Source organism: Colletes gigas, unplaced genomic scaffold (assembly GCF_013123115.1).
Source record: "Colletes gigas isolate AHSC1104 unplaced genomic scaffold, ASM1312311v1 Colletes_gigas_Sc00001, whole genome shotgun sequence".
In the NCBI taxonomy this organism is placed as follows: Eukaryota; Metazoa; Arthropoda; class Insecta; order Hymenoptera; family Colletidae; genus Colletes; species Colletes gigas.
Window position 1 is genome coordinate 11356059 of NW_025106630.1, and position 18803 is coordinate 11374861.

General features: G+C 44.8%; 1 protein-coding gene across 2 annotated transcripts in view; it reads right to left on the reverse strand.

Annotated features, from left to right (window-relative positions):
- Window positions 1–18803, reverse strand: part of LOC122404546 — a 111575-nt gene that overhangs the window by 15216 nt on the left and 77556 nt on the right. For both annotated transcript variants that reach the window (XM_043408602.1, XM_043408592.1), the window contains exon 5: window positions 2628–2888. In XM_043408602.1, coding sequence (XP_043264537.1) covers window positions 2628–2888 — 261 coding nt within the window. The remainder of the gene's footprint in view (window positions 1–2627; window positions 2889–18803) is intronic.

Sequence of the window (18803 nt, forward strand, 5' to 3'; positions counted from 1 at the left end):
GACCGACGCTGTACGACGAGCAGAAGGATGCAAAAATGAGACACGTTCGCCACGATATATGATTGAAAACGAGTCGATGACTGCGTTTATACAAAGTGATTCTAGTAATTGAGCTAGAAGTCGACGCTGAGCGACGGTAATGCAGAAGGGCGCCCGCGGAAAGAAACAAAAAATTCCAGGAGGGGGGCCCACTGTTAGCGGCATAATTAATTTCTCGTTCCCGTTTTGAATTGCCGTTGTAAAGTTCCTCGGCACGGCGATGCACAATAAAAGCGCAGGAAATTAATCAACCGCGAAAACAGATTCGACCCTCGTCCGATTCATTTCCTCTTTTATCGTAACATTGTTCCATCGCCCGCGGCTAGCGCGAGATGAGCCACGCCGCGAGCGATTGTTTTCATACCGAAGACAGTACACGTATGCATTAAAATAACATATAAAAACGGAAAAACGATTTTTTTTTTTCATTTTAAACCCAGTCTTCTACGCGTCTCACCTTTCGATCAGCTTTTGCACAGTGGTAGGCGTTGACGTTTTTGAGATATTCGAGATTAAAATTCCTTCGACGTTATTTTGACGTATTACAACTACTACTATCGCGTTGAAAGTTAATAGGAAAGGGTGTAGCTGCACGGTATTGGAATCACAAGCGTGTCAATATTTTTTCGAGGAAGAAATTTCCATTCACGTTCTTTTATTTCCTCCAACTGCACAAGTGATTCTTGTAACGAACCGCTTACAAAGTGTTCTACCAGTCTTGAGGCGCGATTGATTTGCATTTCGACGGGGAGGGGTGCCGTGGAACGTATTCAATTGTTAAAAGAGAACGGTCACGTTGCATTTTACAACGCAGACTTCGCGACATCAAAAATTCCTTTCAACCGTCGACGCTCCTCGCGATAGAAAAGGGCACTGTTATCGAGTTCGAATTTTATATCGAGGAGTTTTGCATCTGGGCGGGTTCCTGCTGTCTCATGAACGACTTTTCCATCCGGAATATTTTACAACGTCGACGAACAGCGGCGAAAATGAAGCCTTGTCGTCGAGACGACAGAGACCGCGCTTGTTTTCAACGTTATTTGTAGCTTCAATTTGCCATCGGTCGATGTTTAAAAAACAGAATAAAATATCTTTCGCCGCGATCCCTGGTGGATTGGAAGGTTCCCAACGTTCGCCGCCATTGGGGCTAACGTCCGGATGGGAATTCTAATCCGAGAGCCACTCGACGCCGACTACTTTTGTTTTAACACGCCTCGAATCACGATTTTGACCGTAATACATTAACCCATCTCATAAAACAGTGTAGGAGCATTCTATTTCTTGAAAAGAAAATTATTAATTATCGATATTGTACGAGACTTTTTCTAAAAATTTCGTTATTTTTATTTTTGCGAACGTTTTCGACGAGACAGAATATTTTGTCAGGCGGAAGTGTCGCAGCTAGAGCTTTTATTTTATTAGGTCATACATGAAACAGTCCATTCAACGAAAGCATTTTTTCGGAATTTTATAACTGGACAGTGCTTTCAAATGATTTTTATCGTTCAGCAATTTATAGATTGAAACTAGCTGGACGTGTTACGATAAATATTTTGTAAATTCTTCCTACGCAAAATGACAGATGGTAATTCAAACGATGGACACCACACTTGATACTAAAATTTGTACGTTTTAATTGCCAGCGTGAAATAATTTCAAGACCAATTATCGTTCGAAGGGCGAACGACCGAATATTTTTTCGGCAACGAGCTAGGAAATCACGCGCCCGACGGTTATCCGACAAAATGATGATCGAATATATCACGCAGGTCGAACAATTAACGAGCCTCGCGGCGGTCCAAAGACGAGGCGCCGCTGAAAGGAGATCTATCAAGCAGCTCGATGGCTCTTGCCGCGGGTGGATCCCGTGTATTCATAGCCTTCCCCTGTTCTTCCCGCTGACTATGAATTAATTTTGGCTTCCGTTCGCGCTTGCACCGCTCCGGCCACGCGGATCATCCATTCCCGAAGTGTCTCGTAATTTCTCGACCAAGACAAGGACCACCAACCAACGACCATACAGTTATTCCCCGTGGAACGTTAACAACGATCGCGTTCGTTATCCCCGGAAGTATGCCAATCGCGCCCGATCGCTATACCACGTCACTTTTGCATGTAACAATGTAACCGTACGCGGTATCGCCGAATCCAATTATTCCTGCTATTTCCTATAATGAAGTGTAACCGAATCTCGAGCTTGAATATTCGTTAACGTTGCTCGTATGTTTTCTAAGGGTAAATAACGCATACACGTAACGCGTAACGCTTCGACGAACCTCGCGCTTCGGAAGACCGATAATTTCAAGTGCAAAACAATCTCCACAAATTAATACTTCGTTCGAACCAATAATTTGACATTCTATTATTTCCCCTATCGAAAACGGGCACTTTAAATATAATTGCGATAAAAGATTATACGCAAAATCTCGTTTGGACCAACGACGCGTGTCTCGCATCCGATCTACCGTCGCGTTGTTCGTCGAATAGTTACGACGGCGCGAATTCTCGTACGGAACGAAGCTCGAAAATCTCGCATACCGTAGCAAACGTGACGGAGTGGAAGAAGGATCGTAATTCCGTGGACTTACGATAGGTCGGTCTCGGTATCATGCTCCAGACGGCCTTGAAGCCCTTGCCTTCGATACTATCGTCGCTGTGGAATCGTAGCCAGAGGTATCTCGTCTTCGACGTGATCTCTGGGGGGAAATTCGTGCCGCAGAAGTTGCCGAGGAGATTGGAGTAGCCGTGCTGGCCGTCACGTACCTCGAGGAAATCGTAACGGCAGTCGGCGCTCTCCTCGAGCTTGAACTCGTCCCGAAAGTCGAGCTTCAACAGCATATCTTTGTCAGCTGAAACGAGAATGGGAAAACGGCGACGTTAGTGACTGCGGACGAAACGAATCACAAAGGTGTCGTCCCGCCAAAATTGGGTCCTCGACTTACAATACAAGGGGGACCGAAAAACAAACGTTTTGCCGCGAATTTTTGTAGTTTTATGTATTTTAATAAATACAAGAGGATCGAAATGAGGGAAATATACTTTTCGAAGTATATTTCGCCCACCTTTGATTTGACCACGATTCCAAAAAATTACATTTCGTTCTGTATCGGTTAATAAATTCCCGAGCTGCCTGCAGGACATCCAGCCACAGGCGAGTCTGTTACGTAGTTGAAAACGGACTCGTATACGCGGAGCCTTTGGATCAGTGACCCACGAAGTTTGCCTGACGGGTCAATTCGGTCCTTTCATCAAGTTTATCAAGCCCGAAAAGTTTTCTGATGGCTTGTTGGCATCGACGTACCAAATTCGAAAGTACAACTGAAAATTACCCATGTCAAAAATTCCAAATTAAAACCAGAGGTTACCGTTTCTCTAAAATATGATTTCCAATTATTATTTAAATACTTTGGACGACGCATCGAGGGCCAATAAATGGTTCGATTCTTAAATCGCAGGTTTGATATCACCGATGTTTTCTTTTTTAACCGTAACAAAGTGACATTACTGTTTCCATCTGTGTCCAAGAGGTATATTTTATAGAGAGAAATTATTCGACGAAAATTCGCCTATGGTTTCGCTTGGATCGACGGCCCCTGAATCGGAAACAGCGGTACGTCGGAAGCAACATTCCTGGCCCGTATTTCCAAGAAAAACAATCTCGTGCGCAGGACACACATTGTTCGAATCCCTGTGCAAGAATGTGCCCGGGATCGGTCGGGTTACACGACAAATATTCTGATGTCGTTAGCCTCGAAAGTCTCTCTGGCATATGGCCAGGTTGTTCGTCGTAGTCATCGCGCGATTCCTTTTTTTTTTTCGGAACGCTTCTCGTCCAAGTACGCGAGCTCGCCGACCCTCCATACCTTATCATTCGATAGTGGGACAAAATTCTTCCGTTTTACAAATCGTAAAAATGATACAAGAAAATGTATGCACGAAAAAATCGATGCTTCGAATAGCTTTTCTTGGTAAAGGATCTCGATGTATGCGGTTCGAGAAATGTACACAGTCCTTAGCGCGCGATAAAGTGTATGTTTAGGTATGTAAAGTGTGTGGACGATAGGGAGGGGCGAAAGTGGCGTTCGATGTCGGTTTTCTCGTTCGACAAATCGAAATCGATGCTCTCTTATCTGACGCGTCCCCTTCCACGTGTGGCGGAATATGAACGCGCGATTTGGAAAAATCCACGGGGCTACATGGCGATGTCACCCCCCTCGACGAGCGTAAATCCCGGCGATACCCGTTGCAATCTATAATGAGGCACTTGGGATGCAAACGGACCCTGGCTTTCTCCGCACGTACGAAGATTATCCACGAATTATTCAGCGCGATTCGATCGTTAGAATTCACTTTATCTTCTCGACGCGGCGGTCGATCTCTTCACCGCTCTATCCGCGCGATAATATTTTTTCTGCCCTCGAAAACGTTAACGCTAAATTCCGTTAAGAAAACCTAGGTGCATCGACGCTTGTATCGTTCTGTATTTTTTAGAGTTTCCCGATAACATTTTAAAGTAACAGAAAATTGACGGCGAAGCGTGTTTCGAGCGTGTCTGATCGTGGTTTTCTGATTCCACTTGCTCCAGTTTATTTTCATTCCATCCGAGCACGCGTGTCCTTCGGGACGAAAACGGGACCGTGACTCGCGTGGGTCGATCACGGATCATGTGCCAAACTTTCATTCATAGCTCGGCAAAAATACATGCGCTGGTCGCGATACACGTGGAAAATAATCGCGTTTCCGCGGACACCACATTCCTGTCTATGCGTCGCACTAAGAAACGTCATTCGTTTGAATCAGCGACGAGCAATTCGCGCTAAAGTATCGGGCAATCCATCGACGAGAATCTTCATTTCGCGCGACAGGTATTAATCGTGGGTGGCGTTGGCGCGGCTTTAATCGCCACCGAAATAGACGGTCTATTTTCTCGAGTGTGTTTAATCGCGGTAACCGGTAAAAACAAACACGCGGCCCGATAATCGACGGTAATTTCCAGTCAATATTTTTCTTCCTATAGCGAGCATAGAGCCCCGCGTAAATCTTCGCCGAGCACGCGAACGGTTATGCAAACGCTATATTTCATTCGCAAATACTGGAATATTCACGACGTCAAACGTGTCTATTAGTCTCGGTTTATTACATTGGGAAAGTCAATTCTCCAGTTAGTCAGAGAAATCAAACGTGATTTTCATCTTTTTCCTCTACTTGCTTTTGAAAAAGGGAGTTCACTTATTTTATCGACAGGTGTATTTTTCTTGGAAACAGACGCAACGTAGAATTTTTTGACAGATAGCTAGTGAAGTGTTTATTCTTTTGTCTCGATGATATAAGGCTTGTTTACGCTGGCACAACATTTTTATGCGGAATGTAGCTTGGTATCCTTTAAAAGAACGGCTTTAATGGGCAGCGTGTACGAAAGCGCCCGGCGGATTGAGCTTTGCTGCGCGTTGTCGGAAACAACATGAAAGGAAGTTGGCGCTTCCGTGTATCCACATTTCAAAGCAAACAAACGCGTCTTTTTATGCTAGTTGTTCGTTTTCGAGTAGGTTTAAGTGTAAAATCGACTTCCACAAAAGCTCGAAAAGCACCCCTCATTACTTCTATTACCTCTAGTGTGTTAACGAATAAAACGATCGACGAGAAGAAGAGATTTTTTTCTGTCCACCATTAAAAACGTTTAACTCGATTCAAATCACCAGCGTTCCGGTCGTTCCTCTCTACTCTTATTTTTATTTTCGTTTCGATCGATTATATGATCGCACACCAGGAAACTTTCAAGTTACAATATCCATCGGGCGCATCGCGACGCATATTTGTTAGCATCTCTGTGTGTACATGGAAAACCGGGGAAACGCAGGACTGAATATCTGCATGTTGGCATCAGCATTCATTACTTTCACATTTCAACGCATCACGTATACGCGAACGACGTTTTTCATCGATTCCGGTAAATGCACGCACGGTAAAATTCATATTTTAATCATGAATTTTCTTCTTTGAAAAATTAATGCGCGTCGAAACCAAACGCTTTTCAACGCGCGTTTTTAAATCATATTTTTTGATGGAAATGATGTTTTCCCCGGGAATAATCCTACTAAAATGGTATGGTATATCTCTTTCAATTTAAACAAACTTTCTTCGTAGAAAAAATACAAATGCGATTTGATTTGGTACGTTCAACGAGAGCCACGTCGCTATCTGAAACTTCCAATGGCGTGAAACTACTGTTACACGTTTCAGTTTGCTCTTCTGGAAGCGTGTTTGAAATTCCTGAAGTATTAGGCAAACGATTACACTTTAATCGACAACCAGTGCAAATGTAGTCCCTCAACTCGAGGTTTGGACCGGTCCTTTGCAATTTATACCGAAATACTAATCGAGTATCGGTGTTGCACTAGCGGAGCAGCATCTCCTTCGTCAATTAAGGATCGAAATCTGTTTTATGGCGACGGACAACAGCGATAAGAAAGTCTGACGGAAATGGCGACCGGGTAGCCGTCGCAGGACTTTCCGTTTCGATCGAGGATGTCGTTTCGAGCAGCGCGAAGAACGTCGTCGACGTCTCTTGGGCGAACCAAGGTTCTCTTCGTTTGGCGAACGACATTTGAATAGAGGGTCTCAAGACGCTTCGAGCTTCTCGTTTAGTGAAACCGCGTTTTTTGAGGCGAACTGCGGAAAAGCCGGTAAAGGAGAGGACGAGCTCGTGAAAAAAGGAGAAACGAACGTCCCCGTCGCGACCATTTCCTCGGAAGAAGAGAGGAAATTCCAAAGAGTCGGCAATCCCGCTGTCCGCCCCCGCATAGAAATACCACTATTCCGGTGTTTGAACGGTCGATCGAGTTTTTCGGCGTATTCGAAGCGTCTTCTTTCCGCCCTTTCACGCTTCGTTATCCCCCGATTGTGCCCTCTTCCACCCGGTACTCATAATCGCCGCAAAATTAAGAATTCCTCTCGAAGGACTTCCAGATTCCTCGCCGCGATCGCGATTTATTTATTTCCTCGAATTGCGAACGAAGACGAGGATCGACTCTGCACAGAAGATCTTTCAAAAGGCAACAGAACTTTCAGAGAATGTTGTAGCTGACAAGAAAATAGAGGAAATATGTTTCTCAGAAATTTAGAAAAATTCTAATCGTACAATTTGTATTCTTGCGTCGTCCGTGATTTCGTAAGGGTGGCGAGAGAGGAGCAGCGTAAGAAACGCGTCGCGGTATGTCGTTGCGTAAGAAACAAGGTTTGCGTCGACGGGGCGCGAGGTTATTATCGCGACGCGACGAACGTTTACACGGAACTGCAAAGTCAGAAATTTCAAGCGAGAACGGTTAATATCCATCCCCAAGTTCAGGCTCCCGTCCTCATCGGTGTCTACCGTGAACTTTCACGACGCTCGAGCCATCCTCAGAGCACTGCTTACGTAAGGAATAGCTTCCGTCGCGGGGGAAGTTCGCCCCAGCCGCGAGATTCAACGCGCAAGCATTCGCGCGAGTCCACGATATTAGCGTGCCACGGTTTCACCCTCGAGTCCCCCGAGACTCATCCGTCTCGGAATTGAGCCACTTTCTGTCGACTATCGGTCTTCGTAGTTCGCATGGTAACGACTAGCGTGCTTTAATAAAGCCATCGGGTTCTCAACGATGTTCCAACTACCGTCCTCCTTTCATCCGTCGCCACTCTTCGTCGCCCTCTAACCCTCGATCCAAACCATCAGTCTACAACGCTTCGACTGCCTAATGTACAATTGTCTAGAATCAAAGTTTTTAATGGACCGTCACGTAGCCCGCGAGAACGTATTTTTACCCTCTTTAACCGCTGCTTCTCGAAACTTATCGCGTAAATTCCAAGGTGATTCGTTCGCGAACGTGGCCAGGGTTCGATTCTCCACGCGAAGCGGCTGGTCCAACAGTTTATCGCTGACCATCGGGCTACGTGGTCTGCCTGACATTGACTGGTCTCCCCTGCCTCCAGTGAGAACGGAAGAGGTATCAACACGGATAAATAAGGACGTCTTCCTCCGGGCTAGTCCGTGAAAAAATATCGAAGCTCGAACGTGGTCGGGATTCGAACAGACGAGCGGTACAGGCTGGGACTAATTCTGCGCAGTATCGTTAGTCGTGGAAAATTTTGAATACTACGAAACGTACGCGTTTAGAAAGCCATTTGGCCTGGCTCCAAATCGCCGTACAAAGTATCGCTTCGGAAAAATTGGAAAGCACCGTGGCAACGAAAATATCGTATCAAGAAATAGGTTTCCTTCGTGGAAATTAGTCGGAGAAGTCTTGGAAATATTCGAGGGACTCCGTTTCATTATTTTACCTTTTCCTTGCCGAAGATATATTATTTGATATCTCTACTTTGTAAACTGATAGAAATAAACATCGTCGACCCTCTCGTATTTAAATAAACTCTTCGGTAAACTGGCGTGTATATATTTCCAATGTTCGTGTTTTGGTAGTCGATGCACGAGAAGTGCATCGGATGTGAATGACAAGTGTTTGGGATAGTACAGAGGGGATTTGGAGAAGTGTGCGACTGAAGGGATGCTAGCAATGCATTTGGAGTTTTGGGCTTAAGAGATTCCCGGTACGAACGTCTGATATGCATGCGAGTGGCGAAGAGTGCTGTACGATTGAGGGGTGAGTTAATCCGTAGAGAGTTTGTTCGAGTTGCCTGATCGATTCTGAGCTGGCGAGAGAATCACGGTAAAATAGTAAATGGTTACAAGTAATGGTTGGAACAGCTTCCAAGTATTTAGGGTCGTCCACGATTTTCTCAAGAACTATATTGATCCATCAAAGTCTTAAAAGAGCAGTTAATCCCATAGACAAATGTAAAATAAATGAATAATTGTGGATGCAAGCAAATATCTTTCTTTTATCTTGATATTTATTCGTATTAATTTGTAACGGAAACGAGCGTGTGTAGAACGGGGTTTTCCGTTAAGAGACGGTTTAACAAGAAGTTAGGCGTTCGCTAAATTAAAAACGTTCCCTCTTCAGGAAGGAGCATCGTCTTCTCCCGGAAAGTGGTTCCGGCGAAACGAATGGGGAAGGTTCGCGAAGCTTTTTGCCAGCTTCCAGAATTTGTGGTCCCTTCGCAATAACGATCGGCATCTCCCCCCGGGGAAGTCATCGAATTTTCCATGGCTGTTCGCTAGATAAGGGTGCGCCTCGCGTGGTACATGGAAGTTGAACGAGCCCAGCTCTGTTCCGGAAACTCCGTCGAAACGGCGAGGCTTCGCGTGGCCCACGCTTTCCTCCGTACTCAATGTTTATTGCTTGTAACTGCGTGCCGTCGGGCAATATTAGCAAAAATTTTTCGCAAGGTAAGAGCAAAGGGGGCGCTACGCGAGCAGCTTTTATGAAACGAAAGCAAACAAGATGTTTGCTAATACGCCGCGCTCGTCGAATATCCAGGATTTTTGCCCCCCGGGGAAAGTGAAATGTTTTTGATGAACTACGAGAAAGCTGTAATACTCGAGGGAGAAGTAGTTTTCCGCATTATTTCACGATTTTAGCGAACGCTACTCTCGTACAAACGATTGTTATAGTTATTCTACCTCCCTCCCTCGAAGAATTATAAGATACTGCACGTTTTTAGAGCTGACAAGCACGAGGTACATATCTTTGTACCGTTTCAACGGTGGATAACTCAGGTTCAAGGGGCGAAACTACCCTCGAAAGTTTCGCGCACTCTGGCTGCTGTACAAATCTGCAAAGTTTCGTCAAAATTCGGGGAGGACAATTCGCGGATGCTCCTCGTTAGTACAGCGGAATCACTTCTGCAAGAATACTACTTAAAGCGCTAATTTTCACCTCTCTTCCGTAATTTGGATTCAGCAACATATCGTAAAAAGAATTTAATTATAGTTTTACAATAGACGAATAAAATTCGCCGGTAAATATATTTTTTATTCTTCCGAGATTTCGCGAGCATCCCCTAAAGGTCCACGGCTTGAGAACCATCTCGCGAAAACGCGACTGCAAAACAGAAATGTTATATCGAAACTCAATTTCACGTGGTTTAAACGGCGCCCGAGGGATTGTTCGTTGCTTCAAAAGGGTGGTTGACATCGATTCGATGAAAACACAATTTTTCGTCCCGATTTCGCGCTTTATACCGCGCCGAATGAACACGGATCGAGCGACCGACGGCGAGAAAATTTATTTGAAAAACCGATCGCGTTTGGTCGCGACGTTAATTGCGTGCACCAAGTCGCGATAGGGTATTCCCTTTATCTTCGAGGAAGGACCGTGATAAAAGAAGACACGCCAGCCGAGAGAAACGCCGAGTTTATGACACGGAACTAACGTCCAACTTAATCTTTTATGGAACGATAGGACGCCACGAGGTTTATGGAGTTTATCCACGCTTCGCCCTACCTTGTGTTTCCCAGGAATTTTTGGCCTTTCAATATTTGACAATTTCTCCTCCCTTTTTGTCCCTCAAAACTTGGGAATTTTTGTTTATATTCGCTGTATAAAAAATGATCTTCTCGGGAAAGTTCGCTTTGAAGTCTCGAAAATGTTTAAAGGCAGGATTTTCGAGCGTTATCGTTACTATTTTCCGACGTCCAACATAATTATTCCATCAGTCGTGAAATGAATTTTCAATTTTCTCGATTATTTATTTAAATTGGATTTCAATCAACACGGTTAATCGGGCACCCCGACCTCAAAGCGATGAAATTGCGAGCGAAACGGTGCAAGTGACGTTTCGCTGAATATTAAGTTTCTAAGGTAACGGATGTAAATAAATTTCCATTTACTTGTTCGGCGTGAGGCGAGCGAGCAAACTTTGTCGCCAAGTTTTATTTCAATTTTCTTACGAGGAAATAAGAGGGAAACTAGAATATCTGGCAAATTGCTCCCCCTTTTCCTTTATTTTTTTTCCCCCCGCCACTTAATTTTCACCCGCGCGAAAGTGATTCGTAGCATTGTAACTTGCATCCGGCTTGTTTTTTCGCGCCCGGGATGATTTACGATCTACGATCTTCGAGCGTGCCATTAAACTTGCGTGTATAATGCATAACGACCGTCGGATCGATAAATGGTCAACGATAATAATGGTTTACCCGCTTCGGGGAATCGTTTCTTGCGACCGATGATTAATGTACGCGGAAGGACCAAAACGGAAGGGCTACGGGCGGCTTGTTTAATTGCGCGTCACGAGCGTTCGTTAAATTTTATTTGGTCGTGGTCGGGATAAGAGCCTCGCAAATACTCGAGCAAAATCGTTCGACGAGAAGGCAACGAAACATTGTTACTGGTTTGATTAGCGACGATGGTTGCTCTAACGCGATAAAACCAAACCGAATAATTTCAAATTAACCAAGAGCTTAAATAAAAGATATTCAGGGGCGTTGTTTCGAGATGCAGATCAGTCCTTTATTTACACCGTAAAATGTATTTTAAGATGTACGTGCCCCAAAATATTTGAAATTTCTCCGTGCATTATTTTATCTCCACTCGGCACAGAACTATAACCCAGTTACTAGAATAATCCTGTATAGACTAGGCCGTATTTTTCCCGCTAAGTGCTAGTTCTGTAAGTACTGCGTGCCGCTAAACCCTTCAACCTCTTTTTCAGACAACCTGGAATTTTGCGCGGGTCTCGAGGGCTGTAACCATATTTTACGAAGCATTAGGCAGGCTTAAGGTCGCTACGAATTCGGAAGAGAGGTTCCTTTTACATTCGCATCAAGTCGTATCTCGTGGAACGGGACCATTTAACGAGCTTTCTGACGGGGATGACCGTAAACGCGCGAAATCCGCCATGAAAGCCGGGTCATTTTGAGGTATACTCTGTTAAGAGCCAAAGGAGGGTGCCGTTTGTCGAGACAGATCTTTCCTTCGCGAAGAGGAAAGTTCTATTCTATCCATGGTAGGAGAGTTGTTATGATCGCCTTCTGATACCTTTCCACTTTATACCAACGTGCATTCAAATTTCAAATGAAAATTCCACCACATAAAATTCTTCTTATCGTTTCCTGTACAATTTAAAAACACCTACCGAACCTTTCACCGTGTGGTGGAAATTTATTTAACCGAATGGACTTTACGTTAAATTTATTTTCGAAAGGCTGTAAGTACACACTGCATTAAATAAAATTGCTGCAATTGCGCTGTGGCCTGTGGCCGACAGTTTTCCACTTCCATGGTCACGGTGAACGCGTGAACGTACAATAATACAGCCGTTTTCTGGTTACGAGGTTTCAAGTAGCACTGAATGTTTAGTTTGGAACGCGACACGAACTGCAGGAGCCACGCGGACGACGAAAACCGTTCGATTTTTCGCGAGTTCCCACGGCTTTCCTGGATTTGCTCCAGAAATTTTCTTTCGCTCGCTGCCAGCAGGTGCTCCTGCGGGCTGGCAAAAAATTACCATACTCGTAAATTCGCAAGCCTAACTCGCGTTTTGGCTTTCTTGCGCTCAGCGGGGGGATTCCGATATAACTGGAAATAAATCGTTTTGTCTCCTATTGGAATAAACAACTATCTCTCCTATAATAACTAGTCGTATTTATAATAAAAATAATATGCACTGGGAGTTAGAGCACGAATCGACGATACCACTCGTCCAAGAGCGAATCCACGAGGACAATGGGGTTCGTCGGAGCAGCAAGAAAGGATTAACCGACGCGAACTTTATCAGGACGAACTGCCTCGAATGAATTTACCTGTTCGGACACGGGCCCCAGTACTTCCAGCTATCGCGATCGTTAAATCGTGCTTAATTCCCACCGTTGATTCGATGGACACCAAACTCTGCGTCATCTTATCGCGAAAGGGGACTCTCGTTAAATCCGATTTCTGACAACAAGTACAATTTTTACTATACAGAGTGATTTTCGGCGCTGGACCCAGCCTGGTTTAACGATGCTTCCAATTTCAAAACTGTCAATTTTTGAAAAGCTTCGAGATATTTAGTCACGGTATGCGAATGGCGTACTCGAGTCCCTATCTCGAACGACGAACAACAGACTATAACTGCCGTAGTTAAACGGACTGGTCTGTCAGTGCATCACACCCGCCATTACATTGAGCGAGGTGATTATGGCATATTAAGCGCCCCATGTGAATTACGTCACCCAATTATCCGAACGTCAATATGGGCCTGGTAGGGATTAAGGAAGTTTCACCCTGAACGCGATCGACGTAAACCCCTGCACAGTGGATTGTTCCAAATTACACAAATTGCCTGCTGTTAAGACTTCCACACGAGCTCGTTTCGAAATTCGAGACTTACGCGCCCGTATCCTCGCATCGAGCATCGTCACCGTTACTTTTTCTCGCTCGTTTTGGCAATTTCTTGCGCGTCGAAACGGGAACTCGTTAAAACTCGTCGGCCGAAAACTTCGTTCTCGCCAACAACCGGTAGATCGTCGAAACTTTTCGAGGATCATCGTGCGGGGCAAAGGTCACTGTTCCAATAACGTTTCCGCCGATGTCCTGGCAAACGCCATTGGAGAAGGCTCGATCAAAGTTTAATTGGAACAATTCGAAGTTCCGCGCCATGCAAAGACGAAATCGCTCGGAGCGGGAGGATCTATCGGTTTCGCGTTTGCTTGGAATTGCCAGCGAATTGATGAACGATCCGGCCAATCCCGCGGTTGATACAACGACGATAACGTCCAACTACAGACCAAGTATACGAGCAGACCTTTTTTATGGGGCTCCGGAGAAACATATCTGGCCACGTTGCATATCTTCGGAAAAGATTTTTTTTCTCGAAAATGGTTAGAATTTCGGGGGTATGTCTATTCACCAAAAATAGTTACGATTATCCCCTGTAACCGAAAATAATTTTTTTAAAACGATTTAAAAAAATTTTTGAAATCTCAGGGGAAAAACACGATATAAGGTCAGACATGATTTTCGGTAAGGAATTTTTTTCTCGAAAGTGCGTAGGAATTCGGGGGTATGTCTAATGACCAAAAATGATTGTAATTGACTCCTGCAACTAAACATATTTTTTTTAGTACGATTTGAAATTTTTTAATTTCGCCGAAAAATTTCGTCTATTACGGAACCTGCTATCCTATACCAAAAGTATTGCAGACAAATTCTTCACTGTAGAATTTACGAATAAACGTGGATCAATTTTTATAGTCGTAACATTTTTTGCTAGTGATTGTACAACGCAACGGAATGCATTTTCAGTATCAAAGTCGGGGGAAAGGAAATGACGTAAATCAGGCAACGAACTCAATTTTTCTTCCTGTTACATCGAGTTGACACGATCGACTAAATTCATTGCCGCGCACGATGGGCTTGCGACCGTTGCTCTATGCATTCGCAATGAAGTTTCGAGTTCGCGCGGTCCTGTGTGCACCGGAAAACACACGCACGCCCGAAACTCGTGCTACCCGGCCCCGCCAACGAGATCACAGAACTTGGCCAGAAAATCCATTAACGCTATCAAACCCTTTGGAGTTTGCTTCATTAACGCGGTTACCGACTGTTTAAAGACTATAGAACGACCCTCGCGACTCCAGTCTGGGAACGTTTGGCAAATTTTCTGTAGGTCGGACGATAAAACAAAGCCTCAGAGAGAAGTATTACCACGATGGGGAACGTTACAGTGATAATTCAAGCACAGAAAGCTGCAGACTCGGCCAATAGCGTCTAACTTTGTAGTTGTGCGTTAAGAATGAGCTAGTATTCGCACTACGCCCGTCAATGGTCGACGTTTTCTGTAGATTTTGCTTAACCACAGGCTCCACGAAGGCGGTGCCGGTGTTTCGTGCCGCGTTTCTTCCGCGGCTTTTCGTTCGAGAACCTTACTTTACGTTTGCTCGCTTCCGGCGAAATCTTTAAAAAGGCAACCCGCACAAATGCGTAAAGCCGGGGCGCAACGTGGCTCAAGTTGCACGAAATATACAGTTCGAAAGGTCGTTGAACTTCGTTACTGTATATTTAACGTTTGCAAAGTAAATTTAAATCCAATAACGAAGATCGTATCGTCGCGTCGCCTCACGATGCAACGAGTAGAATTATCGTTTGCGACACATCACGTATGAAAAGACTCGCGAGTACTGAACGGTGGATCGCGTCTACCCGAAGTGCGCCCGATAACGTTCCCCGACTTAGAAAGATCGTTGGACTGTAAACTACAGATTCTCCCAGCGAGTTCCTCGAAACGATGGAAACTAGAACAAGAAGCGAACTCGATGAATCGACGCGGCTGTATAACCCCCCCCCATCGGCCGCAGACGGGGGGCGCCTTCCATTTTGATTCTCTCTTTTGAAAGCGCTCCGCCGATCGTGGAGCACGCGAACGGGACAAGTCGCCCTTTGGAAGACGAAAGGTCCTAATTGCACGAATGGAACCTTTTTAATTGCTCGCTCGCGAACACGGTAACGCCGTTACAGAGGTATCATTATGAAATGTGGGACACTTTTAAGCAGCCGTAGCCACTCAGGCACGTTAATGAGATCACAGTCGGTTGGAGACTGGATAAGCATTCGCCGGATGAAACGCGATCGAACCATCGCCGTTCTCCTCGAAGTCACGGGATTCCATTTCGGTACGGTAACGAAGAAAACGGAACCCAAGGAACGGCAGTTCGTTAAACGGGTGCGCTTCATCTCCCACGAGGACCGGGCGGTAACGAGACGAATGGCCGCAACTTCTTTTCTAATTACATCCAGAATCGCCTTCCCCTGCGGATGATCAAGACCGTGGGGGTCTGTGGCCGACCGCGATAATGGACGGTGTAGTTTATAATAGTACGCAATTTACCGACGACAGAGCCCGTGAGTTATTAGCCTAATCCGCGAGATTGCCGCCGACGTTACCGAACGCATCGATTCCAAATTCGGTGGACGCGTATTCATAGCGATAGGCTCGTAAAATGCCACCTCGGAGAAGTTCCACTCTCAGGCTCCGATCAACAACCTCCCTCAACGTTAAATTTACGAGTATCGAATTGAAAATTAATTTAATCTCGCTGCAGGGTTTGATTTTGAAATTGGCGGGGTTGGATGTGTACAGTTCGTACATATTTCAGTATTAATTAAGTTCCTCAAATTATTATCAAATATGATATTTAAATGTTTCAAATATTTTGACGAATCTTGCGGTAAACCGTGCAGGCAAAACTCGCCATTTTCGCTCAAAGAGTTAATGAGGCTTCGCAAATGTTTGGAGAAAAAAGATCTGCGAAAGACTAATTAAACTTCACCGTTTTCGGACTCTGTGAAAAATATAGATCCAAGTACAAAGGTGAGAAGGGAGGAATATACACTTTGCAGCACAGGAATTCGTGTAGTTTGGATATTTTTCCTACTCGGAGTGGACAAAAAAGTAAAAACGATAAGAATAAAAGTAGATGAAATAGTTGTTAGCAAGGCCATCGTGAAAATGTGGTGAAAAAGTAGTCACCGAAGTTAACCACTCTCCAGGAACCGACATTGCCTGGTCATCCAAGTTAGTCACTGTGCTGCAAAGAGTAAAGGTCGAACCGAAAGTTCGACCATCGCGCGAGAGTTGACCCCCCCGATGGTCATCGTTTATACGTCCGTAGGATTTCTCGCAGACGACGTAATTTCGTGTCGCCTCTCTCCACGTTCTTTTTCGCCGTTAAATTGCCCACAGCCACCGACGATTCGCCGCCATTCGCAAATTAAAGCGTGTCGACGAACGCCGAATTTCTTACTTCCGCTAAGTTTCGCGTTTCACGCCACGGAGCGCGGACTCGCAATCAAAACTTTTTCCTACCAACTTGGAGCACTTTTCCCCGGCTAATTACATTCCCACCTCCGACTGCACTGCTTTTAATTCTTACGTACATTCTGCCCCATCAAACGTGTAGCGTAATAAGTTTAAGAAGATCCTCGAGGTAGTTGTTCGAGCGCGAAGGAATTAATGGCAGGGATGAGATCAGACGAGATTGGACTGTCGTTCAAAATACAGAACGTTTTAAACGTATGGAACGAAAAGAAATAGAAAAATCATTTGCAACTTCGTTTTCGAGATGTAAACAGTTGAAGTTTTTTGGTGTAGCTTTAGCTGCTTATATCTCGTTGACAAAGTCTCGGATTGGAAAATGGTAAAAGACTTTTCGTTTTATTTTTGCACGAGGAATTTACTTGCTTTTGGAATATTCTTTACATCGGTGTCAATGAGCAAGGGTTGAAGTAATATTTGCACGACTATTATGATTAAAGAAGAATAATGGGATCAGGATGGTCCCAGGTTGTCGGGTGAAGAGATCTATCCGGCTCCTCGTCAGGAGGGCTAATACTTTCTGTACTCGGGGCCAATCCACGGAGATTCGAAAGGTGGAAAAAAAGAATTGCGACAGAGACCTCGGGGAGAAAAGGCTCTTCAGAGCCGTCGGAGACAGGAGGAAGTCGTGGCTCGGTTCCAAAGTGGACGAGCAAATCAAGTTATCAACCACTTAGGAAGTAAGGGGCCATCAAAGAACCGTTTAATACGATCCCACGTAAATCAAGGACGACCGCCCCTCTGCCGTCTCCGTGTTTCGTGGAACATCGAAATACTCTAAGGCCGAGAGTCTCTGCAAGGGAAGCCATTAATTGCGGCAGGACACTGCGCTTGTCCTTGAACCGAAATGCCGGTAAAGACCACCCACAATGTGCCTTCCCATCGATCAGTTTCCCCCCAAAAAACCTTGCCTCCAGATAATTTCATCCTGCTTGATCAAATATAGCCACTAAACGTTTCACCTAACGCTCGAATTCTATTTCGTTGGTCGTTTCGGGTTCTACGGTATAGTCCTCTTTATACAAAACGTTAAGCAGCCGATTTGAGGCGAAGCACACACTTTGTTATCAGTTGGAAGCCAATTGCAGTTTCTTGCGTCCTTATCAGCTGTCCGAGACGAACGTAGGAAAGAATATTATCAGCGAAGTACATCCCTAAATGTATTCGGTGCACGTCGCGACGGTTTAATCCAGTGGTTCTCTCGATGGGACCACATCCCTCCGTGACTCACCCTACATTTCCTGGGGGGATTAAACATCTTATAATTAGCCACGGAAAGTACTGGCAATTTGTATACTGTCTCTTGAAAATTCGATAGGAACTTTCTACGTGACAAGTGAAAAAATTGTGAGTCGACAAATACATGTTAGGGGGTTGAAAAGTACATGTTATAAATATACAATTATTATGATTTTTACCAGTTAACAGAGGTAAATAGGGCTTGAAAGTGGGCCGTGAGCCAGCAGATGTTGAGAACCACTGAGTTAACCGGCTGTGTTCTCCGCCTTCGATAGTCCACGACGAACTTCCCCATGCAAATCCGAAGCAATACCGGGTAACCCGAGTGAGACGCTCGAAAAGGAAATAAGGCACGTCGGCTAACATCGATACCGGCTGCGTATGATTTACAAGGGATTCGGTTCGAATTTATTCAACCGCGACATCCAATACCGCCGGTTTACGATGTTGCGTCGCGATATTTATATTAAATTGTGCCACTTCGGCTCTATCGAGGGGAACTACAACGCTAGTCTATCCCTTCGAGATGACGAAACCTCGTTCTACAATTTTTCCACGATTCTCTCCCCATCTTACATCGTTCCACGAATTTCTACTTGCGACTAGCAACACGATTTTGATATAAAAGTACCTTGATATATACACGCTCCACTACATGTTCCAGAGAAAAAGATAGAAAGACATATGAAGCTCTAGATCTAATAAAATTGTATGCATAGCGTATTTAGGAAATTTTAGCAATTTATGGCGACGAAGGAACAATTCTATGGTCGTTCTGCGAGAACGTGAAACGATGT